The sequence below is a fragment of the Heterodontus francisci genome, chromosome 15 (assembly GCF_036365525.1).
Source record: "Heterodontus francisci isolate sHetFra1 chromosome 15, sHetFra1.hap1, whole genome shotgun sequence".
Classification (NCBI taxonomy): domain Eukaryota; kingdom Metazoa; phylum Chordata; class Chondrichthyes; order Heterodontiformes; family Heterodontidae; genus Heterodontus; species Heterodontus francisci.
In genome coordinates this window covers 25,027,396-25,046,706 of record NC_090385.1, presented here as the reverse complement: position 1 = coordinate 25,046,706, position 19,311 = coordinate 25,027,396, and the positions used below count along the sequence as shown (strand labels likewise).

At 40.7% G+C, this 19,311-nt stretch overlaps 1 protein-coding gene across 3 annotated transcripts in view; it reads left to right on the top strand.

Moving 5' to 3' along the window:
* The window catches only part of nexmifb (neurite extension and migration factor b), a 221,069-nt gene that overhangs the window by 178,043 nt on the left and 23,715 nt on the right, over positions 1-19,311 (top strand). For 2 of the 3 annotated variants that reach the window (XM_068047267.1, XM_068047268.1), the window contains exons 2-3: positions 10,361-10,482; positions 16,931-17,086. In XM_068047267.1, coding sequence (XP_067903368.1) covers positions 17,053-17,086 — 34 coding nt within the window. In that variant the 5' untranslated portion in view covers positions 10,361-10,482; positions 16,931-17,052. Of the gene's footprint in view, positions 1-10,360; positions 10,483-16,930; positions 17,087-17,358; positions 17,427-19,311 lie in introns of those variants that run through there. The other variant, XM_068047269.1, reaches the window with a different exon arrangement.

Below are 19,311 nucleotides of genomic sequence, written 5' to 3'. Positions count from 1 at the left end.
CTTCTTAGAAAGAAAAATATTAAAAGGATTGAAGGAAATAATATACACAGACAATCAAATGCTTTACAGACTTAGGGTTCACAATGGTTCCTGTGCTCCTGGGACCTGGGAAATGTCATCTATGAAATTAAACCGGCCAGGGTTGAATAATGTGGCTTATAATCTTAGATTGATATCCTGGAATTTTCTTTGATTACTTTTGGGAGCAGGGAGCTTTGTCATCTTGTAAGTTTTCCCTCTGGTATGCTACTACCCACAGAAAAAAATGGGCTGAATGGCTTTTTCTCATTTCATGTTTTCTTAAAGTCTTGCATCGTATGGCACCACCTTCATCTTCAGACATCTGAAAATCTTCTCATCAAGCAAGCAACATGCTTCAGTGATTTATATTATGCAAACCTTTATGATTGGTTTGCAGCTTTATAATTACCTTCATGTTATCTATTATTCAGCCTGTCTAATTAATGTGAAGGTTCGATGTGGTCATTGTGAGATGCCATTTGAATGTGAAAGTAGTCCCATGTGATGGAAGAACCTAAGAAAGTGTGTGAATCATAAACTTGTGGGCTTAATTCCATGATTATCACCAGAAGATCAAAGATTTATAATTTTTCACAGAGCTATTAGAACATAGAATGTTTTACCATAGGCCACTGAGGCAGGGGCTATAACATAATTTGAAAGCGTTTGGATAGGTATTTTAAAAGGAAAAATATAAAAGGATACAGGATAATGGGATTGAAATAGATTGTTCGATTTGAAGAACTAACACTGGCAGAATTGGCTGAGATTTCTGTGATTTTATATCAGAATACAAAAAACAAATATTTATTAAGGAACATGGGAATGACTGGAGATTCATCATGTTCAATGTCTAGATAATGTGATGAGGTATTTGTTGAAGCTACTAGAATGTTTGGACACGTACCTAGAACTATAGACTACAAGTCAATAGAGGTTATTCTAAGCCTTTCCAATGCATGTTCAGACCACATTTACAATATATTAAATTCTCGCTGCAACAAAAATATTCATATATTGCACAGAGCATATAGAAGAGCAACCAGACATCATAAAAGTATAAAGGAATTGAGCTCTGAGGAAAGATTAGGAAATTGCCATTGTGGCAAAAGCAGGAGCCTCATCAAAGTATGTTAAATATTAAATGGTTCATATAAACTAGACTATACTTTCAAAGTACAGCAAGGATGTAAGTTATAAACTGGTGAAAAGAAAATTTTAAATGTAAAAAGTTAAACCTCTCTGCAGCTTTTGACACGGTCGACCACGCCATCCTCCTCCAATGCTTTTCCTCCATTGTCCAGCTCACTGGAATGCCCCCTCTCAATTCTGTTTTCACCAGTCCATTCATAGTCATAGCATCTCCAGCAATAGTTCTTCCTTCTGCCGCCACACTGTTATCTCCAGAATCTAGCATTGCACCCCTCCTCCTTTGCCTCTTCTACATGCTGCCCATTGGTGACGCTAAGTTCCTCATAGTGATACCCAGCCCTACCTTCCACCACCTCTCTCAACCCCTTCTGTGTTGACAGACTGCCTGTCTGACATCTGATCTTGGATGAGCCACAATGTCATCTAGTTAAACACTGGGAAGATCAAGGCCAATGCAGTCCCTGCTACAAACTCCATTCTGCCATTTGGCTTGCTTAGCTGAACTTGAAAGTTTTCATCCCTGAAGTGCTGTTTGATGCCGAGTTGAGCTTCTAGCCCCATATCCTGTCCATCACAAAGCCTGCTTATTTCCAGCTTTGTAATGTTGCCCTGTCTCTGACATATTTACAGCCAACATTCTCATCTATGCCCTTGTCACCTCCAGACCCTAAGCCATTGAGGCAGGGGCTATAGCATAACATAACATGATGTTCTCATGGCTGGCCTTCCACCTTGCACCTTCAGATCTTCCAAACTTCTGCTGCCCATATCCTGTTTTTCAGTACCATACAGTCTTGTCTTTTCGCCTTAGGTATACACCAGTGGTGTGAAAAGCACCAGAGATTCAGCTATTGCAAAGTAGCATAGTGTTTACTGAACTTACTGTTTGAGTACTGCCATATACGTTACATCAACATGCATCATTTGGTTGGGGCAAAATGATGCTGTAAGCATGTAGCTCCTCAAATGTTAGACTTTGTAAGTACTTTTTTTTAGGAAGACAAAACCCTGTTTAGAAATATTTTTGGAACAGTTTTCATTATTTCAACTGGCCATGTTATCAATCTGTATTGTATGACTCATTGGATATTTCCTGTCCTTTTTGTTATTTTACTTGTTTTAAAAAACAATCCAGTGTAGAATAAAGTGGTGATAATGTGGTGAAAGCAATCAGTTTCATTTGGAGTTTTGATTAAAAGGCTCTCAATTCTGGCAGAACATTGGAAGTTACGCACTATTGAAGATCAGTGGGGAAAGGGTCCTCAATACTCAACTCTGGCATCACTATTACATCTTTATTTACCTCATCTTATCTTCTACTCTTTTTCAACTTTGGTAGTGTGCCACACTACAAGCCATGGTATGTCACCTACATGGATAAATTTTGAACACCCCACTCCAACTCTGAAATCACTGGGCTATGTACGCCCACACACCAGTCTGCAATGAAGAATGGAATGTGCTTCAGAGAGACTGTGGTAAAGTTCAAGAATTCAGTAGCTTAAGTATCTACCACACAATAAAATGATTTTTAAAGTTTTCATGAATTTCATACACTCATATTCCATTTCCTGCCCTTCAGGGCTACTGCCATGAAATACAACTGCTTTGACCTTGTATTCACCTGGCGATGTACTATACTGTGTAATTGCATCTCCAGTACATAGAAACTGAAAAGGTTATCAGAGAAATAACTATGGCACCATTGCTGAAGACTGTATCTGTACTGGACATCAGGATCTTTTGCCCATTTGAGGTGACTTTTGCTGAATTCTCAGCCATTCTTCCTGAATAACAGTGCTGGCATTTTCTGTAGATCTGTTCTTGATAAACCAATTCTAGTCTGTGATAATGCCACTGTTCAGTTGATTTTTGTGAGTGTTGATATTTCACAGTTTTCTAATTATTTTGTTGCTATAATTAGAAATGCAAGATTTCTCACATAATATTCTGCCTATATTGTGAGCAATAACAACAACTTATTTTTCTATAGCACCTTTAATGTAATAAGGCATCTCCAGGTGCTTCACAGGAGCGTTATAAAATAAAATGTGACATTGAGCCACACAAGGAGATATTAGGTCAAATGACTAAAAGCTTGGTCAAAGAGGTAGGTTTTAAGGAATGCCTTAAAGGAGGAAAGTGAGGTAGAGAGGTGGAGAGAAGGAATTCCAGAGCTTTGGGCCTAGGCAACTGAAGGTGTGGCCACCAATGGTGGAGCGATTAAGACCGGAGATGCTCGTGAGGCCAGAATTAGATGATCGCAGATATCTTGGAGGGTTGTGGAGTTGGAGAAGATTACAGTGATAGGGAGGGGTGAGGCCATTGGAGAGATTTGATAGCAAAGATAAGAATTTTAAAATCAAGACATTGCTTGGCCGGGAGCCAATGTAGGTCAGCGAGCACAGGAGCGATAGGTGAACAGGATTTGGTGCAAGTTAAGACATGGACAGCAGAGTTTTGGATGACCTCAAGTTTATGCAGGGTAGTATGTGGGAGACCAGCCAGGAGTGCTTTGGAATAGTCAAGTCTAGAGGTAACAAAGGCATGAATGAGGGTTTCAGCAGCAAATGAGCTGAGGCAGGGGTGAAATTGGGCGATGTTACGGAGGTGGAAATAGGCGGTCTTAGTGGTGGTGCGAATGTGTGGTCAGAAGCTCATGGGGTCAAATGTGACACCAAGGGCTGGATTTTCAATCGCCCATGGGGACGAGGTCAGGTGCGGGCATGAAAATAGTGCACTCAGATGGCGTGTCAGTCTTCTGACGCCTCGTGATGCACTGGAATTTTTAAAGGAAGGGCGGAGGTGGGGTTGGGGGCGGTGGGGGTAGCTTGCAACCATATGCCTCCAATTAACTTGCTGTTAAGCTCATTGATGAGCTTGTTAACAGGATGGAGAGGAAGAGAATCAAATTTTCAAAGGTAATAATGGGAAGAGCGAACAGTCTAAAATGGAGTCAGTAGCTAGGGAGTGGGGACTGAAAGCAATGGCTGTAGTCTTCCCAATGTTCAGTTGGAGGAAATTTCTGCTCATCCAGTACTGGATGTCAGATAAACCGTCTGATAATTTAGCAACAGCGGAGGGTGCAAGAAAGATGCTGGTGAGGTAGAGATGAGTGTCATCAGCGTACATATGAAAACCAATGCTGTGCTTTTGGATGATATCACTGAGAGACAGCATGCAGATGAGAAATAAGAGATGGCCAAGAATAGGTCCTTGGGGGGCACAGGAGGTAACTGTGCAGGAGCAGGAAGAGAAGCCATTGCGAGTGACACTTTGAATATGATTAGGTAGATAAGAATGGAACTCGGTGAGAGCAGTCCCACCCAGCTGGATGGCAGTGGAGAGGCATTGGGTGAGGATGGTGTAGTCAACCATGTAAAAGGCTGCAGATAGGTCGAGAAGGACGAGGGAAGTTTATTTTTGTCAGTCACATAAGAAGTCATTTGTTACTTTTAAGAGTTGATTCGGTACTGTGGCGGGGGGGGAAACCTGTTTGGAGGAATTCAAACGTGGAGTTCTGGGAAAGATGGGCATGGATTTGGGAGGTGAGCACTGAGATGTGGCCATTTTGCTTTGTTAGTAAAGAACGCAGCACCACGACCGAAGAAAAAAAGGAACGAGGTAGGCCATTCAGTCCCTGAAGCCTCTTCTGCTATTCAGTTAGATCATAACTGATCTGCATCTCAAGTCCATTTACATGTCTTGGTTCCATATCCCTTACTATCTTCACATAATAAAAATCTATCAATCTCAGTTTTGAAATTTTCGATTGACCCCTAGCCTCAACAGCTTTTTGGGGGTAAGAGAGTTCCAGATTTGCACTACCCTTAGTGTGAAGAAGTGTTCTCTGACTTCACCCCTAAATGACCTAGCTCTAATTTTAAAATTATATTCTAGGCTCCCCCACCAGAGGAAATGGTGGCTCTGTCTCTGTCCAATCAATTCCTTTAATCATCTTCAATACTTCAGTTAGTTCACAGCTTAATCTTCTAAACTCAAGGGAATCTAAGCTTCGTCAATGTAACCTGTTCTCATATAATTAACCCTTTTAGCCCCAGTATCATTCTGGTGAATCTACGCTGCAACCCCTTTAAGGCAAATATATCCTCCCTGAGAAATGGCACTTAGAACTGAACACAATGCTCCAGATATGATCTAACCAAAACTCTTTCCAACTTTAGCATAAGTTCCATCCCTTTGTACTCCAGTCCCTCTTAAGATAAAGGCTAACATTCCATTAGCCTTTTAAATTGTTTTTGTATCTATCCACTAGTCTTCAGCAATTTCTGTACATGCACTCCTAAATGAGCAATTTTTTCCCATTTTCTTTAAATGCGTTTGTTTAAATTTCTAAAAATATTGGAGATGCTGGAGGGATAAAGAGCCTGCTTGGATGAATCTTGACTGTCAGCCAAGCTGGTGAGCAAGTCTGTTTGCTTTCTGCTTGAAATTGGAAGGCAGTGCATTGCAAGCTTGAACATGCTGGGTGACCATTGGCAGGAGGGGTGGGGACAGAGCAGTTGGAGGCAGGAGGGGTGGGAGCAGAACAGTTGGACGCAGGAGGTCATATGATGAAAACTCCAGGAATACGTCCAGAGTTAGGCCAATTGTGGTGCTCTTAATTTCACCCAACTGAGAAGTGCTAACTAGACATAGCATAGGGATTGACACAAATGGGCGACTCAGCTACTTACTGTGCAAAACCACTGAGCCATTGGTAAAGCTGTAATATGAAGTTGCACAACTCCAGACTTATTTGATAGTAAATTGCCATCACATTCTTTTACAGCTAAAGTAAAATTGGAGGCCCACTTCATATTGAAAAATCAGACAATTATTTCAATTTGTGCTGTTTGCATCCTAGGCCCTGCTGATGGCAAAGGATCTTGCAAAATTTGTCTTATAGATTTCAGGTTTGCATTTTCTATATTTTTAAAAATTCTTTCTTGGGATGCAGGTGCCGTTGCCCTCGAGAAGGTGGTGGTGAGCCTTCATCTTGTAGCACTCCAGTTCTGGTGGTGAAGATGCTCACGCAATACTGTTAGTGGGGGGTTTGATCCAGCAACAGTGAAAGTCAGATCAGGATGATTTGTCACTTGGAGAGAAGCTTGGAGGCGCTGGTGTTGCCATGCAACTGCTACCCTTGTCCTTCAGGGTGGTGGAGGTCGCAGGTTTGGAAGGCATGCCAAAGAAACCTTTGTGAGTTGCTGCAGTGCATCCTGTAGATGTAGCCACGGTACACAGATGGTGAAGGGAGTGGATGTTTAAGCCAGTGGATGGGCTACCGATCAAGCTGCCTGCTTTGCCATGGATGGTTGACTATTGGTAACCTGAAATAAAAGTAAAATATGCTTAAAAAGGACATCTGATCAATCAGCATCTGAATGAGATGTTCAGGTTAACATTTCAGCTGGGATATTTATGTAAACTCTTGATTCAGATACAGTTCCTGCCTGTATTGTTAGCCTATCTTTCCTGTTCAGTTGCTAATCAAATTGCTCATGTTTCCAGCATTTTCTCTATCTGTATGAAAATAATTAGGTGTTTTAAATTATCGTAACCTCTTGACTTTATAATAGGTTCATATAATGATTAGAGTGCCTCATTTGTGTCATCCTAATGCTAAAATACTCACCTAGCACTACAGCATGCTAAAACTATTCACATCATGGCCCTTGAACACTGCACACATTATATCTTCAATATTTCTCACATACTGCAATTAAGTAGTGGTAATATGCTTGTGATTTTACAGCAATGTGGAACTGAAGGATTAGGCTGTTGGATTGATGGATGAGACCTACCAATCTTTCTGTCAAGGAGCTTATCTTGAGTTCTACACTATTGTACACCCACACACCCTTTATAGTTTAAGCATTGGGAGTGGCAGTCCTGTCACTCATTTTGCTTCTTCTGAAGTTACTTAAGATGAGCTTTAAAAGCAGATATTATGCATAGAGCTGTTAATTTTCAAAGGGACAACACTTGGGCAAATAACACATCACAAAGCAGAAGAGTGCAGGCACTTTTACTTTTTCTCAGTTTTTTGGGAGACGAATGCCAAATGATCCTCTTTATGCTTCTCTCCAGTTTTTCTACACCATCCACTGCTTACATTCCTTTTGAGGCTGATTTGAAAAATAGAGGCAACAGATTGGATACTCTTTGTTTGTTTAAAAAAATTAAAAGCCCTTTTATGCCTTTTTTTTATTTGCTCATGGGATGCGAACGTCGCAGGCAAGGCCAGCATTTGTTGCTGGCATAACTTAAGCATACTGATGATTGGCTGAAGATGACCAGGTAGTTCCCAATGTTGGCTGCAGATTGGAAAATCCAGGAAAATCTGATGATCTTTGTAGTTGAAACAACACAAACTGGTAGACTTGTATTTTGTGATGCCAAAAATGGAACAACAAAACTCCAGAAGCTTGATACCATCCGGTGCAGATCAGTTTCCTTGATCAGCCCTCCCATTGGACTCAGTCTGCCTTCTGCATCACCAGCACACTGTAGTTGAAGTATCTATAAGATGCACTGTAGCCACTCATCAAGCTTACTTTGACAGCAATTCCCTCCCCCGTGGCTTTAACAATCAAGAAGGATAAGAATGACAATGTCACAGGAAGACTTGCCGGTTGATAGGTAAATTGGCCATTATAAATTGCCCCTAGTATAGGTAGGTGGTAGGGGAATATAGGGACAGGGGATGTGGTAGGAATATGGGATTAGTGTAGGATTAGTATAAATGGATGGTTGATGGTCGGCACAGACTCGGTGGGCCGAAGGGCCTGTTTCAGTGCTGTATCTCTAAATAAAAATAAATAAATAAATAAATAAAATAACACCACGATCTCCAAGTTTCCCTCCAAGTCGCAAAACACCCTAATTTAGACCTAATCGCCATTTTTCCATCATTCCTGGAGAGAACACTCGAATTCTGTACTTACCACATTTATGAGAGTGCCATTCCCGCAAGGTGTGCAGTACTTAAAGGATAAGGCCCTGCACCTCTTTCTCAGGGGAGCTAGGGAAGGACCTAACCCATATCCTAAGAGTATAGTTTTTTTGAAAATTCTATCATGGACTTCTCTCCTACGCCTCCTGTTGGTTCCCTATTTAGGGACATTAAACTCCAGTCCATGTGGTTCAACAGGGATTTAAAGTCAAAACCCCGGAACCCTAAGTAAAATTGTACCCCAAGATACATATGGAAGATCTTGCATTTGAGTAGCTTAGCTATAGATAGTATGTGATGCAAGAGGCGAAGGTTAGCTGACTAAAGCAGCAAAAGAGGGATCATACCCGTTCCGAGGGAGAAAAGTGAAGGCTGAATTGCATAAACAATACTGTTTGGTTGCTGGGAAATGGCTTTGGTGTATTAATGCAACCTGGCAGGTGCTGGACGAAACTGGTTATGTCAGTGTCTCATATTGTTTTTGCCAGTGGGCAGATGTGCATCTAATCCCACAATGTGCACAATGTATGTGTGTTACCATGTAATGTGAGGTGGATTTGGGCTGAACTTTCCCCCAGGTCACTAGCAGCCTATTTTTAATAGACAGCAGAGCATGTAACTAAGATTAAGACAGATAATTGGGATCGAACATAAGTCTATTTAATCTACCTTTAGAAAGGACATTGTGAATACAAGTTTAGTCACTGAAGCACCAGTCAGATGGCAGTTGAAAGTTAACCCTTTAGTTGGCAAAATTGCTTTATTTCCCTGTTGAGGACAGTGTTTTGGCTTGTTTTAAAGCACTAATGCCTCAGTAGGTAGGCAGTGTGGAAAATAATGCTAGAACATGCAGGTAAAAGCAGCAGGTTTGGTACAGAGGTGGCTGGTCCAAGATAGGACAGCAATATGGGCATCACATTGTCTGCAAGGAAAGGGAAAATCACCTAGGGTTCCTGTTCTTCATTCTTCAATGTCAGTTGTGGCTCAGTTAGTAGCATTCTCGCATTTGAATGAGAAGGATGTAGGTTCAAGTCCCACTCCAAAGACTTGAGCACAAAAATCTAGGCTGACACTCCAGTGCAGTATTGAGGGAGTGCTGCACTGTCTGAGGTGCTGTCTTTCAGATGAGATGTTAAACCGAGGCCCTGTCTGCTCTCCCATGTGAACGTAAATGATTATTTTGAAAAAGAGCAGGGGAGTTATCTCTGGTGACCTGGCAAATATTTATCCCTTATTCAACATCACGAAAAACAAATTATCTGGTTGTTATCACATTGCTGTTTGTGGGAGTTTGCTGTGCGCAAATTGGCTGATGTGTTTCCTACATTACAACAGTGCTTACTCTTCAAAATAAAAATTACTTAGTTGTCTGTAAAGCACTTTGGAATGTCCTGAGGTCTTGAAAGGCGCTATATAAATGCAAGTCTTTCTTCCTACTTTATAAAATTCTTGTGTGTGGAAACTGAATGACCCGTCTAAGCTGCAATGTCTCACATCAAATAGCCAATCAACACCCACTATGTGGATACACTTGTGAATAGTAACTACTTGGTTAACGTGCAGCATACCTACTAGTGTCTGTAAGTCTGTACTCCAACATGAATTGAGGAAAATCTCAACAAAATTAAAAATTCTGTGGTTATCCTCATTATCTTCCTACAGGTAGAAGAATAAAGGAAAAAAGTGTAGTAAAGGCCTTTATGGTGATCAATTGAATGCATTGACAGTTAAAATACTTGCTTTTAGAAGAATGTGAAATCAGAAGAACTGAAAAATACTAATCATTTAAAAAAAAAACCCACCTGTTCCATGATTACTGAGATTGAGCCGCCTATGACACAGTGATATATTCCAAACGGCTGCAGCGATGATGTCAATAAATCCATTCATTTCAGAGATCAGTGCATTCTGAGTGGTTCATGTCTGCTAGAGACCGAATGATAGTAATTACACCGTCATTGTTTTGTATAACAATGGAGACATTAACCTTGTGCCCCTCTACTCTCCATTTATATATATATATAAAAAAAACTCACAAACAGCCCCTGCAATCCAAGTAACTATTGTAGCAAGCGAACTAATGGTATAAAATGTATGTCCCTGTGAAGACAATAGACAAGCTTCTATTGTTCAACACAGCAAAATGCTGGATGAGCTGCTTTTTTGTCTGCAGTTATAGTTGTGTAGCTGTTGTGCAGTTTAATTGGACTATATTTAATGTACTTACAGAGTGGCTGAAAACAGTGATTCATGGAATAAAGAATAACGAGAAAAATTGATGGATAAACAAGAAAAAGACTTTGTTGCACAGCACCACGATAGAGCACAGCTTAACGGCTTCAATATACATGGTAAGGAATTAATTACAGCTATAAAATGATTCATCAATGACATATCCAAAATGAGAATTTATATTTTTAATGGATTTAGCCTTTGAAACATGTCATAAAAGGGTTTTGCATTTCATACTTTTTTGAAGTAAACTTAAGTTACAAACAATATGCCAAATCTAATTAAAGGGCTTACGATAAGGCTGGGGTAGGTAGCCTGCATCACGGATTATAACATTAGTGTAGGTGATTTTCCTAAAAGAACTTGAAATAATTAAAAGAAAAGTTTGTTTCCAGTGATCTTGGGGGAAGCAGGGTAGTACTAAGTTATAAGCCACACTTTAATGAAGAAACATTGGCATCAACCTCCTATTAAAATAATTAAAATTAAAATCTTTGGCATTTCGATGTTTGCTTCTCAAACTCCATGAATTTAATTTCAATTATTATTAGATTGATCAGTTAGAAATAGTCTCTGGTATTGATAGGAAAGGGAGCAGAGGTTCTAACTTATATCAGCAATGAACTAAATCAGGAAAATCCGCCACTCAAAGAATACGGTTTGGAAACCTTCTCTTCCAGGATGCTGATCCATTGTGGACCCTCGGCTCAGTACAAGTTGACTGCACTATACGTTCTTTTAGTTGAGGCACTCACTGACTCACCTTCCCTTGGGTTTCCTGCCAACACTGATTTGGATGCCCAGGAGCATATAATTGTCGGCAAACCTGTGACTAACACCACCCCTCTGCCCCTTTTCTCTCTTCATTACAACTAGTACATCCTCACAGGGTACTACCTGGTGCATTCTTTATTGACCAGAAACTTAACTGGACCAGCCACATAAATACAAAAGCAAAATACTGTAGATACTGGAAATCTGAAATTAAAACAGAAAATGCTGGAAATACCACGGCTAGAAGAGCAGGTCAGAGGTTGAGTATTTTGCAGCGAGTAATTCACCTCCTGACTCCCCAAAGCCTTTCCACCATCTACAAGGCAGAAGTCAGGAGTGTAATGGAATATTCTTCCCATGTCTGGATGAGTGCAGCTCCAACAACACTCAAGAAGCTCAACATCATTTAGGACAAAGCAGCTCATTTGATTGGCACCCCATTGACCACCTTAAACGTTCACTCCCTCCACTACTGGCACAAGGTGGCTGCAGTGTGTACCATCTCTAAGAAGAACTGGCAACTCCCCAATGTTTCTTCACCTTCCAAACCCGCAACCTCTACTGCCTAGAACAACAAGGGCAATAGGTGCTTGGGAGCACCACCACCTGCAAAAAATATTTATAGTACTGGTTTCCAGAAACTATAAATTTTCCCATATCTGATCTAATGATGCAAATTAATTTCAGAGAGCAATGCTATTATTCAAGATCTTTGTTCTCAGTGTTGTTCTTCTGCATCATGTGCCGCCAACCTGACTGTTCGTTTGTCACATTTTGAAAACCCTCTGATCCGATTGTGCTTGCTCAGCAAACACAGCAATTACCATTCCATTACCATGTGTTTCCCAGCACATTCTCCCTGCACGTCCCCTCAAAGTCATACACCATCGAGACTTGGAAATATATTATCATTCCCTCGCTGTCATTGAATCAAAATCCTGAGACTTCCTACCTAACATTACTGTGGAAGTACCTACATCACACAGGCTGCAGCAGTGCGAGAAAGCAGCTCACTACCACCTTCTGAAGGACAATTAGAGATGGGCAATAAATGCTGGCCTTGCCAGCGATGCCCATATTCCATGAATAAATAAAATATATACAGAACCTAGGAATATTGGTGTTTATTGCAAGGGGACTAGATTATAAAAGTAGGGCAGTTTTACTGCAGCTGTACAGAGCCCTTGGTGAGACTATATCTGGAGTACTGTGTATATCTTTGGTCTCCTTATTTGAAAAAGGATATAATTGCGTTAGAAGCAGCTCAGAGAAGGTTCACTCGACTAATTCTGGGCTGAAGGTGTTATCTTATGGGGAAAGGTTGAGCAGGTTGGGCCTGTACCCATTGGAGTTGAGAAGAATGAGAGGTGATCTCATTGAAACATATAAGATCCTGAGGGTACTTGATAGAGTGGATACCGGGAGGATGTTTCCTCTTGTGGGGGAGACTAGAATTAGGGGACACAGTTTAAGAATAAGAGGTCTTCCTTTTAAGATGGAAATGAGGATAAATTTTTTCTCTGAGGGTCATTAGTCTGTGGATTTCTCTTCCCCAGAAAGCAGCGAAGGCTGGGTCATTGAATTTATTCAAGGCTGAGTTAAATAGATTTTTGATAGACAAGAGAGTCAAGGGTTATGGCGGGCAGACAGGAAAGTGGAGTTGAGACCACAGCCAGATCAGCCATGATTTTATTGAATGGCCTACTCCTGCTCCTAAGTCCGATGTTCCTAACCTAAATGCATGCATGTTTTGAGTGATTCGATTAAATTAAGCACTTAATTTTCTATCAATTAATTATCCATAAAGCCCATCCCATATCTGGAGAGAATCACCTATCACCTTTGTAGAATCAGGAACAAACTTGTCAACTAATATGTGATTCCACTCTTATTTCCAGCCTCCAACCAATATGTCGCAACCTTCTTTGTTTTTCTTTACGAATAATGCCATGCTCCTCTGAGAATTTCCTGTCTTGTTATTTTCAAATTGTAGATATGTGTGTTCTCTCCTTCCTGCATCCTTCTGGACTCATTGCAGAGATGCCTGCTCTGACTCATTCTTTCAGAACTGGAGCTCCTTGCCCCTCTCAATCTTCCTTCCTCCTACAATCCTCAGGCTTGTACAAGATCACAAAATAATTATGGAAGAGAGAGGCCATTCAGCTCATTATAATTCATTCATCCAGAAGCACCTAACTCCCATTACAGCACCCACGCTTGGTGCTGCCTAATTACTATTCCCTGGTTTATCTCATCTGTTCTACTCTTTTCAACCTTGGTGGTGCCCTGCACTTAGTGACCTTGGTCCTTTACATTAGTTTCTCAGTAATGACCAATTGCATTACTCTAACCTGTTGTATGCAACCCTGTGCAAATATCATTTGTGCAAAAAAAATTCTTGTGAAAAGAAATTCTGACTCTGGTATCAGGAAATGCAGCCTTTTTCTTCACAAGTTACAGAAAAGAGAGTAGTCCCCTGAAGTTTCACACCTTTTGATTGCTCCTCTCACTCTACCCTTTGTGGTGACAAGCAAAACACTGATTGCTGTGTAACAGGAGAATAGATGTAGCTGCTTTCTGTGTGAAGTCTGATTTCTACATCTCTCAGATGAAGCAGTAAACCCCAGTGACAGCAAACGGTATCTGGAATTCTAAGATTCTAGGTAGAGCGGTCTATCAGGGACTTTAGAATTGCAGAGATTCCACCTTGGTATTGATTGAAGTTTCCTTGATGGAAGCTGTCACAGACTTTATTGTTTCCAATTTCTTGTTTAAATTCATCTGGACCCTGGGCAGCAATAATGGCATCTTCCCTGTTAATTCTTGTTTAGCAAAAAGTTTGCTGTTTGTGGTATATATTAATGATTTGGACTTAAATGTCGGAGACATAATTAGGAAGTTTGCTGATAACACAAAAATCGGCTGTGTAGTTGATAGTGAAGAGGATAGCTGTAGACTCCAGAGTGATATCAATGGTTTGGTTGAGTGGGTGGAAAAGTGGCAAATGGAATTCAATCCGGGGAAGTGAGAGGTAATGCATTTTGGGAGGGCAAACAAAGCAAGGGAATACACAATAAGTGGGAGGATATTGAGAGTAAAGGCCTGCTACCCGACCCAAACCCAATGCGACCCGACGACATGTCGGGTCGCTGTTCCGGGTCTGGCTTTCGGGGTCGGGTTGCTCTTCTGGGTCCGGGTCGGACACACACCGTATTAATTGGACTTGAAAGGTTGTTTAAAAAGATGAAGATTGAAGCTACGAAGTCAGTGTGTAGACTAGAGTCCTGACAGTGATCATTTTATATTTTTATATGAATACTGTATGATTTATAATTAATCACTCAGGACCTTCATGGTCTCTGCATCTCAGCTGCTTGCTGATGAACTTGCAGCAAGTATTTCAACCTGTAAAGTAGGAGTCCAGGTAATGTATAATATTTTCTGAGCCTTTGGGCAATTGCTGTGTTTATTTTAAGCAATACAGATACTGGTACAGTGTGGCACAGCCTGTCTGGGCACAACTCCATGGTTTTCTGTTTAACTCGTGACCAAACAATAACTGACTTCGTGGCTCCAATTTTCATCTTTTTAAACAACCTTTCAAGTCCAATTACTGTTTTTGTTGCTTATCTGCACAAACTGAAAAAGTGAAAAATGGATTCAGAATTGGAAGGTAGGTAAAGTGAGCATTCCAGTGGTCGGGTCAGGCGTAGGAAAAAATGGAAGGACTCAGGCCGGGTCGCTCTCATGTCCGATGTGGTTCTGTTGGGTTCAGGTCGGGTTTTTTTCCCAGACCCAAGCAAGCCTTTAATTGAGAGGGGTAGAAAATGTGAGACCTTGGAGTGTATGTCCACGTGTCCCTGAAGGTGGCAGGACAGGTAGATAAAGTGGTAAAGAAAACATATGGAATGCTTTCCTTTATTGGCTGAGGTATAGAATACAAAAGCAAGGGTGTAATGCTGGAAATGTATAAAACGCTGGTTAGGCCACAGCTGGGGTATTGCGTACAGGGCGGCACAGTGGCGCATTGGTTAGCACCGCAGCCTCACAGCTCCAGCGACCCGGGTTCAATTCTGGGTACTGCCTGTGTGGAGTTTGCAAGTTCTCCCTGTGTCTGCGTGGGTTTCCTCCAGGTGCTCTGGTTTCCTCCCACATGCCAAAAGACTTGCAGGTTGATAGGTAAATTGGCCATTATAAATTGCCCCTAGTATAGGTAGGTGGTAGGGAAATATAGGGACAGGTGGGGATGTGGTAGGAATATGGGATTAGTGTAGGATTAGTATAAATGGGTGGTTGATTGTCGGCACAGACTCGGTGGGCCGAAGGGCCTGTTTCTGTGCTGTATCTCTAACTCTAACTAAGTTCTGGTCATCCCACTATAGGAAGGACATAATTGCTCAGGAGAGAGTACAGAGGAGATTTACAAGAATGTTGTCAGGGCTTGAAAGTTTCCCTTGAGGGAAGATTGGATAGGCTGGGGTTGGTTTCCTTAGAACAGAGGAGTCTGAGGGGTGTCTTAATAGAGGTGTACAAAATTATGAGGGGCCTAGATAGAGGAGACAGGAAAGACCTGTATCCCCTAGCAGAGAGGTCAATTACCAGGGGACACAGATTTAAGGTGATTGGTAGAAAGATTAGAGGGGACATGAGGGGAAAACCTTTTCATCCAAAGGGTGGTGCGTGCCTAGATCGGTGGTGGAGGCAGAAACCCTCAACTCATTTAAAAGGTACCTGGACATGCACCTGCTGTAACTTGCAAGGCTATGGTCCAGGTGCTGCAAGGTGGGATTAGATTGGGAGGCTAGTTTTTCAGCTGGCACAGACACGATCAGCTGAATGGCCTGTTTCTGTGCCGTAACTTTTCTGTGGTTCTATAGTTCTATAACTGCTTTCCTTCTGCAATACGAAAAAGCCATTAACAAGATTACACCATGTTGGCAGATGTCTTTAATTTGATTCAATATAACTGTCTTTGACTTATTTAGGTTATTAAAAACAATAAAAAGTAAGGTGGACTGCTTTTTTCCTATCTCCCTGACCTGGGCAAAAAGAGGTATAAACCTTTGTTTTAAGAGTAATGAGCAGCTGTCAGTGAGTTGCATTAATCCTGTCACAGGTGTGATAACATTGCATCCATGAGTAAGATTTTATGCTCCTTAGCAAAGGACAAGACTACTTAAAATTTGCAGTCATGGAATTTGTAAGAAGCCTTCCCATGTTAGCTGTCACTCAACCATGAATTTAGTCAATCATTCCAGCAGTGGTTGAAAAGAATATTAGCTTGAATGATTGGAAGAGGCTATTAAATCCAAGCATAGTGAAGCAAGCTGTAACAAGCCTCAGGTAGGTGATTGCACAGCACCAATGCAGTCTTCCCCTTCCTCTTCACAAGACCATTCCCACTTGACTAAGTTATCCAAGCATTAGGGAGATCTGGTTGCATTTTTTGAGTTCTGCTTCAGAGGTACGGTGAGTGCAAGCAGGAAACCAAAATGGTGCGAAGGCATAACCCATTCTTGATGAAGATTGAGGTTTCCACATTGTCCAGTTAAATTGGTCTGGTCAGGAGGTGGGAAAAGGTTTGGGGGTCTTGATTTCTACCCTGGGTTCTTGTGAATTGAGAGCTTATCCTGTAATCTTATTGATAGACATTGAATATCTTAATGTTTGGCTTTAACTATATATTTACATATACAAATCTAAAAAGAGTAGGGAAATGAATGTTTGGAATATTAATACATTATCCTTTTATTGTTTCTTTGGCCAAACAATGCTTTAATTTTGTTTTTGCAGGAGAACCTTTCTGAAAACTGTTGGTGTCAGTGATTATACACAGTGCATGTGCACCAGCGTGATGCAGGCTCACAATACTTTGGCTAACTTTACAGGGAGAATTTAAACCTGGCCAATATTTCATGTTTGTCGAAGCACAGAACATGGAAACAGCAGGTATGTCAATGAGTTCATAAATTATTCAATCCCTGTTGCAGAATTTAAAAAATGTGCCAAAACTTTGACATATGTTGCTGTTTCCATGATGTACATTTCAACAAAAGTCTTATAAATGGCCTCACTCGAGAATAGGAGGTTGAACAATGCATCAAAGGCATCTGAGAATTTTTGGATAATTTTGTCAACCATTTTAGTTGCTTGCTGATGTCCTCCCACATCTATACTTTTGGGCAAGATACCTAACGAGGCAGAAAGACTACAAGTGGTGAAGTCCTTCTCCAGGACCTAGCATCAGGCAGAAAAGCTCTTCCATTTACTGTTGTAAACAGCTTTGGTGGTAAGTTTTCCAGATGCCATCATAGAAAGAAAAAAACTTACACTTATATAATGCATTTCATGACCTCAGGAAGTCACATAGCCAATTCTGAAGTGTAGACACTATCTTAATGTAGAAAATCATTGTCTCTATTGCCTCCTGTTGCAAACTGGGTGTCTCCCAGTTGACAGCTAAGCTATGTGTTGTAAAAAGACTTGCTTGTAGACTTGAATTTTCCTGCCACCTGAGTCCAAAAAATTGCTATCCAGGCAAGTCAGAGTTTTCAAAGGGGAGAGCATATCAGAGAATATGGCCCATCAGGCTTATTCTGAGTCTTTCCACTCTGACTTCTTAACAGTTCAATGAAAGGAAAAGGAATGCTGAGAGGAAAATATTTAACAGCCTGCATCTAAAAAATCTTGTTAGTCGAACACTATGTTTATTTGGAAAACACTGGTGAGATGGCATGAAAATACAATAAAGAGCTTCAAAAGTGGGTGAGTCACATAATGGTATGGCACAATATATCTGTAAAAATGGTAATGCTAGCTCATTGGGAATGTTCGCTTTGGATCATTGCCCATAATATGTGTAAGCGTTTTGGGTAATCTATTCTTTAAAGTAGTAATCTATACTAAATGTTGTACAAATGAGATTGGGAGACTGAGTGGTACAATGGGGTTAGTACCTTTAAATTCTGAGAACAGGTTTTGAATCTCATGCTGATAAGGTAAAAGTCTCTCGTTCACAGCTATACAGATCTTACATGAGATGGGTTTGTTCAGTCTTAACCCAGAGCCTTGTGGGCATGATACTGCCTCCAATCTTTCATTCATTGACACTTTCATAGTAGGCATCCTTGTGGCTTCTCTGGGAAATGAAAACGTCTGAGATTGTCATTAAAGGTATGTTGTAAGAGCAGAAGAGAAGGAACTTTACCTTCAATCCATACTACAAGTGATTTTGGGAATGTTTGATGTCAACACTGGATATCAAATGTAGAAAAGTACCAGTTTCGCAGCACTGATAACTTGCACCTTGTTGAGCAGAAAAAAAACAAACACCCATAAAAATAGATTGATAAAATGTAAACTAGAATACAGTAAAAAAAAATGGCCAAGGGAGTATTTCTGCTTTTCCCTTATTTTAATTTTTTTGCACCAATCTTAGCATAGAATGCTTCCTAAGCCTCTGCAATTCTGCTCCATAACCAGCTGCGAGGAGATACAGTCGAGTGATGGCCTGGTCACCAACTTTTCATCCTCTCTCTGTAGGTATTTTTGTACTGTCTGCTCACTAACGCTCCTAGTGGCATGACTGTCAGCAGGATCTCGTGGATGTGAAACTTTGTTCTACTGCTCTGAGCCGTAACTTGGTGGCTTTTTAATGGACTATGCTATTGCCTTATCTTTAAAAAAAATTGTTAAATTGTTTAAAGTTGTTTTGACCTAATTCAAAAGTGAAGACCTCCTTGGGTTGCTGTCAAAGATGTGCAATGGATTTGGAGCCTTTCATTGGCGGGGGTCGGTCACCATTGTAGCATTAGGGACAAAGAATAATGTTTAAATCTTTCGCATATTTAAACATTCCTGAAAAATTATAAGCTTTAAAATTCTGGTTAAAAGCAGGGGCATTTGGTTTGTCAGTATATTTTAATAAGTTCCAGCAGTTGGCTGTTATTTCTGGTTGACCACATAGATGTACCTGTTGAAAATCAATGGTTTTCATTAAGATTCACTGCTTTTCTTGCTGCTAGGGAAATTGCAAGAGATGCTGAGAATTGTTTTTAATTATATCTATCTATAGCATATCAAAACTCTCATGTCTGCAAGCTCCTCCTGTAAACACATTCCATTATAAATTCCTATGTCCACATGTATAATGGAATCTGTCTCTGAATCTTGTT